Here is an 11,755-nt window from a genome sequence, read left to right as displayed (position 1 = left end):
TTTTTTGTAAAAGTTACTTTTTCCGTTTATTTTTGTTTCGTCGTGTGCACGAGTGGGCAAATAATACTGAATATTTGTTTCTTAGATACTGTTTTTGCCTTCCTCACTGAGGTAAGGCTATAATCCTGCTCTAAAATTGAACTTTTTATTAAAAGCTCGAAAACCCACCTTGATGTATACATATCGACTCAGAATCGAAAACTGAACAAATGTCTGTGTGTATGTGTGTGTGTATGTGTGTGTATGTGTGTGTGTATGTGTGTGTGTATGTGACCAATAATGTCACGCAGTTTTCTCAGCACTGGCTGAACCGATTTTGACCAAACCAGTTGCATTCGACTTGGTTTAGGGTCCCATACGGTGCTATTGAATTGTTTGAAGTTTCGATAAGTAGTTCAAAAGTTATGTATAAAAATGTGTTTTCGCATATTTTTGGAAGATGAATAAATGGCAGTAAACTGAACCAAACATCATCATGTTATACATCGTTATTTAGGTAATTGAAAGACCTTTCCAACGAGTCCACAACTTTGAAGATCTGGCAACCCTGTCTCGAGTTATAACCACTTAAGTGATATTTATGTACTTTTTTGTAGCCCGATCTCATTTAAATGTATGTAAACAATGTCCGGATCCATCATCCGACCCATCGTTGGTTAGGTAATTGAAAGACCTTTCCAACGAATCTACAACATTGAAGATCTGGCAACCCTGTCTCGAGTTATAACCACTTAAGTGATACTTATGTACTTTTTTGAAGCCGGATCTCACTTAAATGTATGTAAACGATGTCCAGATCCATCATCCGACCCATCGTTGGTTAGGTAATTGAAAGACCTTTCCAATGAATCTACAACATTGAAGATCTGGCAACCCTGTCTCGAGTTATAACCACTTAAGTGATATTTATGTCCTTTTTTGTAGCCCGATCTCATTTAAATGTATGTAAACAATGTCCGGATCCATCATCCGACCCATCGTTGGTTAGGTAATTGAAAGACCTTTCCAACGAATCTACAACATTGAAGATCTGGCAACCCTGTCTCGAGTTATAACCGCTTAAGTGATATTTATGTACTTTTTTGTAGCCGGATCTCATTTAAATGTATGTAAACAATGTCCGGATCCATCATCCGACCCATCGTTGGTTAGGTAATTGAAAGATCTTTCCAACGAGTCCACAACATTGAAGATTTGGCAACCCTGTCTCGAGTTCTTTTTTTGTAGCTGGATCTCATTTAAATGTATGTAAACAATGTCCGGATCCATCATCCGACCCATCGTTAGTTAGGTAATTGAAAGATTTTTCCAACGAGTCCAAAACATTAAAGATCTGGCAACCCTGTCTCGAGTTATAACCACTTAAGTGATATTTATGTACTTTTTTGTAGCCCGATCTCATTTAAATGTATGTAAACAATGTCCGGATCCATCATCCGACCCATCGTTGGTTAGGTAATTGAAAGACCTTTCCAACGAATCTACAACATTGAAGATCTGGCAACCCTGTCTCGAGTTCTGACCACTTAAGTGATATTTATGTACTTTTTTGTAGCCGGATCTCACTTAAATGAATGTAAACAATGTCCGGATCCATCATCCGACCCATCGTTGGTTAGGTAATTGAAAGACCTTTCCAACGAGTCCAAAACATTAAAGATCTGGCAACCCTGTCTCGAGTTCTGACCACTTATGAGCCCTTGAGCGATATGTGTGTTTTTTTGGATCAAATTTGTGTCCAAACCCATCATATTACATATCACCCATTGTTGGAAAAGAGTGAGGAAGGCACCAACCACATAGGTGGATTAAGTTAGTTTTTGTTCATTCATTCGATTTAAAGTAAAAAAAAAACTTCGTAATGCTTCCTTTCTGTCACACAAAAAGATATAGAATCAAAAAACATGAAAAAATATTGTGCAAACATAGGTTTTTTCTCTCCCTTCCCACCACCACAAATTTGCACCAGCATATTGGCAGTTGGTGGGGCTGCTGCTGCTGCAGCACCATGCACATCAATCACGGTGCAATGCGTTGCATTTCGCTGCAGCAAAATTCCGAACCAGGCTCGAGCTTCCACACCACCACCACCAGCAGCAACATCGCCGAGTGAGTGAGCTTGGATTCAATTTAAAAATTCACAACTAGCTATTGTTAATTAATTTTGAATCGATATATTGAAAAGTGTGCACGCTTTTGCTGGAAAAACGGGGCCACGTGGGGCAAAAAAGGCACACTGCTCGCGAAATAACTCGAGCAAATTCGAGCGCAAATTTTCCGTTGCACTTTGGGAAAGTTTGCGCGCGGGAGAATTTTCAACAATTTGATTGGACTGAATAAATTTGAACCCGCGGAGAGCAGCAGCAGCAGCAGCGGACTCAGTTTGGAGTGGGGTTCGCTGCTGCTGCTGCTGGTTGGGAAATTCCGATGAAGTGGCCGGATAAAATGCTGGACCACCATGGGGCGTGGTGGGGGTGGTGAAAGGATGCGAGTTTGATTACGATCGATGCTGGCAAAGTTTTGATTCGCGGGTTGAACTTTCAAGAGGGGTTTCCCGAACAGATCGAAGGGGGTGGTGGTTGGGTGGTTTGGAACAAAGCGCGGGAAAAATGAATCAATATTGTATGTTTAATTGCAAATGGGTTATGCATACAGAAATAGTAGTTCGCAACTTCTAGAAGTGCTAGAAAAGCAGCGAGAGTTTCAAGAGAGAAGTGAATTTGCCTCGATTCGCTGAATTATGTCATTGAATATTAAATTCAGTCGACAGATGACTGAAATCACTTCATGCTGACTCATGCCATCGTTCATTAGTCGGAAGTGATTCGCTCGTTGTGCAATCGAAGCTTATTTGAATTGACAATTGGACAATTCGGAATAGAAGCATGAATTATTTAGATTTGTGTTTGACGATCCGCGAAAATCAAACCCGATGCGTTAAATAGATTTTTAATTTGTTGCTTCTCTGCCAAAGACAAGAACACGAAACATTTAGACTTGAAAGTATTGTTTCGGTATAACACTTTCCACAACAACATGGTATTGCAGTATAAAAAACGTCGTTGACAAATTCTCCAGCGACAAAAACAACACGTTTTAGATAATAAGTTATACATACAAACTATTTATTCGTTTTTTCATTGGTCCTATCATCAATCATAGTTGGATAGGGGGATGGCGTCGCTATTTTTAGACCACGTTTTCCACTTTTTCTCATCGAAATCGACTACTTTATCGACTTCATTTTGCTGGGCGAGATAGGACGCCGTCTATTTTTAGAAGATGACTCAGTGTGGGTCTCGTGGCGCAGGGGTAGCGGCTTCGGCTGCCGATCCCGATGATGCTATGAGACGCGGGTTTGATTCCCGCCTTATCCACTGAGCTTCTATCGGATGGTGAAGTAAAACGTCGGTTTCTCCTGTCTCGTCAGAGGCGCTGGAGCAGAAATCCCACGTTAGAGGAAGGGCATGCCCCGGGGGGCGTAGTGCCAATAGTTTCGACTCAGCACTTTTCCACTCTTGCACTTAAAAAAACCAGATGGCAGCACGATGTAACGCCACGTCCCTATTAACACCATTTGTATGCATTAGGGTGGCCCAAAGCCAAATTCCAAATTTGAGCTCATTCACAATTTCTCAAATGTAACAAATTCATTGAATTTAGAACAACTTTCCTGGAATTTTTGACAATAAGTTGAAAATTTTTGATTCATTGTTTAACTCTAGCGGAAATGTCACTAATGGAGCAACAGCTCATTGGCAGTCAACCATGCTGCTAATGTTACTGCTTCAAAAACATAATGGCATTTGACAAATCTCTTGAACCAAAAAGTAAATTAAAAAAAATGTTATCGGAAATTTTCGACTCCGGTTCCGACTCTGACTCTGACTCTGACTACGACTCCGACTCTAGCTATACGAATATTGACGACTATGTACGACTTATGTACAAATATACTAAAGGAAACTATGTACGAAAACCCAGCCCAATTATTTAATCTTGAGGCTGATTCCAGTGACTGTAAAAATGCAGGATCAAGTCACCCTAAACGCACTTTTTTAAAAAAATGATTGTAAAAATAGTATGACGATAAATTAAATGTCAAATGCGTAAGGGTTTTGGAGTTGACATATGTTTATCAAACAATTCATGTATAAAAAATATTGTTTTGAATAATTTTTGAGTGTTTTCTATACTTATCAAAACAAAGAAAAAAGATCTCTTGGAAGTTTTTTGTAGCACTTTTTAGAAATATGTGTATAACTCAATCTAAACATTTTTTAATGTTTTTCTTTGTTTTCTACAATGAGTTTAAGTCAATTTCGCACAACTTTCTAGAACAAAGCTAATTGTTTTACCCACATGCTGACGAGATACAGGCTTGGGATCAAGTGTCCTCGGGGATCAAGTCTCCACACTCTCCCCTAATGCTTGTAAAAGGAATTGAATGACTTTTACTAATATTCAAATTAAATAGAAATGATCACAAAAAGTTGCTCTACTGGTAGTTGTACTTGGTTTTAGTTAATTTCAAGGAACACTCCACACAGCTAAAAAAGTAGTAATCCAGCTGCGTGTAAAATGCCTGGGTGTAAAACAAATGTTGCATTATTTTATGCAATTTTATGTGATTATATACCCTGAAATATGTAGCCTATCAGTATGGGAAACCTACTTGACCGAAATGTCAAGCTCATGAGTTTATCCTTACAACTTTTCATCGGTCTGATGGCCGAGTGGGCTCATGCGCCAGTCCATACTGTTGGTGCTGGGTTTGAATCCCGTCGATTGCAATTTTTTTTTTGTGTTTGCAAAAATTGTACATGCAGTGTGTAATAATAATTGACGAAGGTGATGTGCATGCTTTTGCATGCGATTTTACCATCGGATTTCTTGCTGTGCAGATTATCCAGCATCACTCAGACACGATCGCTTATTAGGCTGAGAATGGGTATTAGGGTGTTTCAACCAAACAAAAAAGTTCTAAGATTACGGCAAACCGAGGTTCCCCTTGTAGAGGATACCCATAGGGACTCTCATGCCAAATATTAGCCCATTTGGTTGAGAATTGGCCTGTCCCCAGCGGTTTGAAGTTTACATGGAAATTACTATGGGATTTGTTTGCTTTTCATTCAATCGTTCCTACAACATGGATTCACTCGGAATAAAGACAGGTGTGTACGGGATGGTCCAATGAACACATTCCAGAAGGAATTCGGGTTGTCCGTTCTGTCCCCAAGGTGCGCATTGGATCGACGTCCGGTGTCTCCAGAATCAACGATTCACCCTTCAAAAGCATTGCATTGTCCTTAGTATGCTATGACGTCTAGGTGAAAACCACAACGCCACATATCAGACGGCGAACACAAGGCGTGGTCAGAGAAAACTCGTCTCAAAAAATGCCACCGGGACCGTCTGGGATCCAACCCAAGCCGACTGGGTGAGAGGCAACCACGCTTACCCCTACACCACGGTCCCGGACCATGGAATTGAATGGTACTAATTTTCCATTGTGCTATTTCTGGTAGAGAAAAGTAGACCGTTTCGTTGCTCGAGAATGACAAGAAACGTAAGTAGATTCATGACGGAATTGCAAAAATATGTTTAAGTTCCTGATGCCAGAAATATATTTGAATAGAAAAATGCATTCGCTTGAAATAAGCAAGTCAAACTAAGTTACATAAAATTTAAAAAAATACCAAATTAACAAGCACCATTCAACACTTAAGAGCGAGTTTTTCACCAATTTGCGGCTGCTGGAAAAAGATATTAAGGTTTTAAAAAAAATTGCAAAAGCTATGAGAAAAAGTCAAACCAATCCTGGATGTCTATAGCACATTTTGAAGAGCTTCAAAAGAACTTTCGAATGCATCTAAGGGAGTTGGAATTGATGTAGTTTTATGGAAATGGGAGCAATTTTAAGATTTTTCGTGTTTTTTCTGATCTAATCTAATCTAATCTAATCAGACCCTAGCGCAGCCAATCTTTCGAAGGGATCCTGGAGAGTGTCTTAGGTTAGATGACGCCTACACGGAGAAAAAAGAGTTGTATTTCGTAAAATCGCAATAACGCGTGATGTTTACAAGCAAACCCCTTATGTCTATATATCAAAATTTTTGTAATTGTCTGCTCTACAACTTTGTGGAACATTGTTACACTCTAAAAAATAACCCTGCAAAGCTAGAAAAAACACGAAATTTTAACCAGGACCAGGACCTCCAGAAGTTACATCCACGAGCCGTGGAAGATGAGTGGGTGCTATCTTTCCTCGCTTCGCAACTTCTCAAAGGCCCCTATCATGCTGATCAATACCGGCGCCGGCCACGACCAGTGGTAGAGTCACGGGGAAGTGGATGGGAATGTTAGTCCGATACTTGAGTGATAGAAACCGCCCAATCTACTGCTTCTCCGACAAAGTATCACATGAGTTTTGAGGGGGTTAGTAGATGGGTATGAGGTCAGGATTCATGAGTGGCAGTGATGTGACCATGAGCATTTTGTTTATCGGTTGAAAATTTTAAATCTTAGGCAGCCGGCTGCGGAAAGATAAATAATTGATTATTTAAAAAGTTTTTTTAATCGAACGCGTGCCAACCGAGCAGTAGTGCTATGGGCTGGACTTATCAGTATATTTTACTGTTTGTACAATTTATATAACGCGAGAAAATTTCAAAAATAGTATATAAAAGATGCTGAAGAGTATAAATAAAATCGATAGTTTGATGAGTTAATCAAGGTTGAAAAAAAATCTCTTCGAGCGAATAATGATTGCCTGAAGAAAGGCCCTCTGAGTATGCTTTGATCTCGTTTTTCCTGACTGCCACTTGATCGCTGGGTGTGGCAGAGACGAATAAAAATTTGAATGATTGGGTTTAGTCATCAACTTGCTGCGATCAAGATCCAATCTTGCCCCTTTACTGCCAGCAGTCATGGGTTGTTACAATCATCGACAGCACTCTTGACGAATGACAGCTAGTCGTGGCAATTTGAGAATAAAGACTATTCTCAGCAGTCTTATTCGTGGGGTGTAACAGGCAGCGATTAATCGCAAAATTAATCATAGTCGCCAGATTTTCAACACTGGAGTGCCAGTTTGGAATATATTATTACGATCAACGAATATAAACGAAAATAAAACAGTGAAAAAGGACTTATGAAAAAATAAAATATCAAATAAAAGGCTCCGAAAAATACGTTGCAGAATAACTGCGAGGTCCCGCTACTAACAATCGAATAAAAAAAATAAAAAAGCGCGCTTATGGTCTATCCTGAATGTTAGCGTATCTTTCGATAAACGAGATTCCAAAAAGTACATTAAATTTCCCATAAAATGACATGTTCCAAAAATTTTTACAGTCGAGTAACGGAAATTGGGATAATTTTTAAAACTTTTTTAGTGTTTTTTCGATGAAAAATACGTTTTTTCAAAATTCTGAGTACGCCATCAAATCGGGCGTCTAATTTTACATAAAAGTCCCTTTGACACCAAATTTCTATCTCATCACCGTTTCAGGCTGCAAATTATTGAAAACGCCTCTTTTTTCGCATGTTCAAAAATGGAAGGGGTCGTACAGCCCCTCCGTCACGAGATATCAAAAAACGGACCTCGGATTCGTGATCAAGGACAAAAGTTACCCCTTAGGGCAAAGTTTCACGCAAATCGAAGAGGGGTCGGGGCAACTGCTGTGTGAGTTGGCGGAGGTCAAATCTACAATTTTCTATATATGTAGTATATTCTTTAAGATAAACGGTTATCACTTATGAGCCTTACCTTGCACATCGATGCACCCGATCTGCTTCTTCATCGGGCTGGCATTGATCTGGCACATGTAGCAGCCCCGGTCGGACTCGCGCAACTGTCGTATCCGCAGCCGCCACGTGCGCATGTCCTCGTGCACCACGCTGATCCGGATGTTGTGCGTGACGACTCGACCCTGCAGGGCCAGCACGGTTTGGTCCGAGGCGCGCAACCAGCCCACCTTGTACCGGCCCAGGTTCTTGACGGAACACGTTAGCACGGCCTCCCGTCCGGCGGGGAACGTTACGTTCTGGATGGTGCCCTCGAACTCGGGCTCCGGATCGGCCGGCGGTTGCTGGGGACTCGCTTCTGGAAGTGGGAAAGAAGAGAATAGTTTTCATTTCTCAATTCTCATGTTTATTGTTTAAATCAAATTAGATATTTTTAATACCGACGTCAAGCCACGTAATGTGAATGAATTCACTCTGGCATTCAAAATTACCCCAAAGGAAAATTTTTAACAGGTGCATGATACGAAACTGCAAAGAACAATTGTGTAAGATGAAACAATCACTCGTCTGTAAACGGATTAAACCAACCTGACAAGAGAGTGAAATGGATTCACATTTAAACAACTGCTGCCGGTTGGCCTGAGGCACTTTTGCGTTTGTGCATTTCCAACTCACCCCCCTGCTACCAACCTGCAAGATATTTTAGGGTGGGACAAGGGCTCCCACTGCGAATGCAAATGCAAATGGTGCTTAGAAAGCTTATGCAAAAGCTCATACGTCGAAGGCGTGTGCCAGCCAGCAGGAAGCTAAATAATGATATTGCCACGTGTGTGTGTGTGTGTGGCCCACGGGGTGCAGCATGACAGGCCCAGGCTCTGTACCTTGATGCCACCCATCTTCCACCACATGCCGCGAAAATGCACGCGCCCGGATGGGTTTGTTACACGGAGAGACCGGCCAGGGCAAATCTAAGAAAATCTTGGTTAATTTAACTAAAAGTATGGGTTAATTTTTTACACAGCTTTTTTTCAACAATCGATTGTTGATTTTGTTAACCCAAAATTGCTGACCACCAGTAACTAAAATTAACTAAAAAAATAGTTGGAATTGCCATTTTCGTTGGTTAAATGGCCGAAAAAAATTCTAGCAGTCGACTGCTAGAATATTTTTTTCAGAAAATTAACTAATTTTTTTTTTGTTTTAAGCTGAAATATTGTGGAATATTCTGTAAAAAACAGGCTGGGCCATACTTTTCAACTATTGTTCAACATTTTTTTTCGTTTTATTAACTGAAATATTTTTGCATGCTGCAAATTATTAGTGAATTATTACAAAACATTTCTTAATTAAACATAATTTATGTTAGTGTCGATATATATTTTCTTTAATTATCTAACGATACAGGCCGGGCTGAATTTCTAGCTATAATTTTAACTAATGTCTTACTTAAATACAGAAAAACATTCGTGCATGTAGTCAACAATTAGCTATTGTTAGCAATATTTTTATTGAATTTGCAGTAAATTTTATAATAATGCCTCACAAATTAATGCTGGGTGTTTTTATATTCGCATTTATTCTACCTAAAATTTTAACTTTTTGTACTAATTTGTTTTTTTTTGCATGAAGTTATTAAATTACTGTTAAAAAGCATCAAAACAAAACTTTTTATTATCTGTTATTATAAAACATGTAAAGTTTGATTAAAGTTTGAAAAAAATACATTGCATAAATCTAAAAAATAATAATAAAACATATTACAAATTTTGTTAAACATATTTATAAAAGATGTTTAATTTCTCGTGAATTCCTTGAAGATATTTCACCAAGTAAGTTATTATGTTGTATAAAATTAAGTGTTGTATTCACTTACCATCACTGTGCAATCATCCGATAAGTCATCATCATCTACAACGGTCTCAGGTTTAGTTATTTTTCACACAGAATTTACACCAAAACGAACCATTTGCTGCAAATAGACATATAAAATTTATTAGTAATTTGATACAAAATCCTTAATTTTGTCTATAAACTGAAAAAGGATCGTAAATAAATGTAATTATAATGAGGAAAGAAGAAATATCAATAATGCTCCGTTTCCTGAAAACAATATTTTGAGTTTTACTTACCAGTTTATTTAGCAGTCTTCTATTAACAGCATTTTTAAAATATTTCTATCTTCTTTTGTATATCTTTTATAAATTTTATTTTTAGACATTTCCCATCATCTCATTTTTATTTTGATATTATGTGTACTCATTTCCATATATTTTATGGTTGATGATTCTGAAAAAATGGTTCATTAAAATTGTATCCATCGTAAGCACGAAGGTTTTGATTATTCAGTTTTCTAATTAAAATCACAACAGATAAATTGTTATGTAAAAATAAATCCATACTTACTTAGATTAACCAACCTTTTGTTAAATTTGCCCGTGCAAGTATTGTCGTGCAAGAGTTCGCCCGCCTCTTCCTTTCACTGCCCTTCCCTTTCCTTAAAACATTGTCATGAAGTCCCCTCGCATCAGAGGTCCTCATTGCGAATGTCCTCGTCTTGTTCTTCATAGTTTATCACCTGCAAAGAAATCATCAACAAACTTACTCACCAATTGCACCTCCACAGTTGCAACAGTGTTCACTTCGATTTGCACTTCAACATTAGCCAAATAGTGTGATTTTCACCTTTCACATTCTCTCACTTCACAATTAACAACACAAACTCAACAAATCGACCGCTCTTGTTCGAATCCTGACTTCAAATGACAAACGTAAACAAACCCAAGTTCATCTTTTAAATAATCAACCAATTGATATTTACATTTAACCAAAAAAAATCTTGATTTTTCTAAAACCAAAGCTAACAGTCGAGCACGTTCATTCGAGTTCGGGAAATCTGTTAGCTTTTTGCCTTTAGCATTTTCAACAAACAGGTTATTAAATTATTACTGAATTTTGGTTGATTCAACTGAAAATTGGCCGTAACAAGTACGTTTTTGTGAAATTTACGAAAGTAAAATCAACAATTTTAATTGTTAAAATTTCTGGGCACAGTCTCTCCGTGTATGGAAATGTTTAGTTCTGATTAAAATTTGCATAAATTGCAAATAGCTTTGCGTAATTGCACGAGCCTGAAATCGATGAATAGTTAATATCGGGGCGCGCTCTCTGTCCAACTATCATCACGAGACCAGTTAACTAGTGACTGGAGGGGGTGGTACGGAGAGGTGCGTTACGATTATGTTTACATGTGGCTGGACATGATACGGGCTAATGTAGTATAAACATTGCAACGAAAATTTCAGTTATTACTTAATGCCAGGCCACGATCGATACGCGTGAAATTTCAACAAGTCTGTTTATCACACGAATGAAGATTGATGATTGTTTTGGGAAGGGAAGGGAGACCTCCACCACCGAATTGTGCAATCAAATGTTGAAACTGGGTGATGATGATTATATTAGCCATGTAATTTTATGCACTCATGTTAGCACAATTGCTAACGGGTTATTATCGTAGGCGTGATAACAGGGATATTTGTGGGAGGGCTGTTTGCAGTTGTTTGACACTGTCTTTATCGGTTGTGTATCGTTATTAATTTGATAAATAATACTAATAAACAAAAACAGAATAAATTTTTTAACAATGCATGCTGAGCAGTGTTGCAAATGAGTGATAAAAAAGCTATCAATAGATTATCTCTGCACCAAAAATATCCGAGAGTATAGCGGCCGTCACGATAGTTTGTGAGATCTCTTCTTGTGTCTCATGATTCCCTGCGATGTCATTCTCTCTCTATCACTCTTCCCCCTTTCCTCGACTATGCGCTCTCACCGCTGAGTCTCTCAATCTCTCCGAAAACTGCAATGAGAGAACGCGAGATGGCGATTAGAAGCCGACCACGCATGACGTCCCGTTAAACTGCGTTTGCGAAATTGGTTTTGTGGCGGCTTTTGTGGTTAAACGCTGTTGCGGTAGGATGATCGTGGAAGCGAGAATGAGAGAGAA

The 11,755-nt window shown here is 38.7% G+C and overlaps 1 protein-coding gene across 1 annotated transcript in view; it reads right to left on the bottom strand.

The window, feature by feature from the left end:
* LOC6050902 (lachesin) overlaps nt 1–11,755 on the bottom strand; it is a 191,470-nt gene that overhangs the window by 81,234 nt on the left and 98,481 nt on the right. Inside the window, exon 3 of the mRNA XM_038261870.1 lies at nt 7,772–8,107. Coding sequence (XP_038117798.1) covers nt 7,772–8,107 — 336 coding nt within the window. The remainder of the gene's footprint in view (nt 1–7,771; nt 8,108–11,755) is intronic.

This window comes from Culex quinquefasciatus, chromosome 3, assembly GCF_015732765.1.
Source record: "Culex quinquefasciatus strain JHB chromosome 3, VPISU_Cqui_1.0_pri_paternal, whole genome shotgun sequence".
In the NCBI taxonomy this organism is placed as follows: Eukaryota; Metazoa; Arthropoda; class Insecta; order Diptera; family Culicidae; genus Culex; species Culex quinquefasciatus.
Note: the sequence above shows the minus strand (reverse complement) of the source record. Positions and strands in the feature narration are given on the sequence as shown.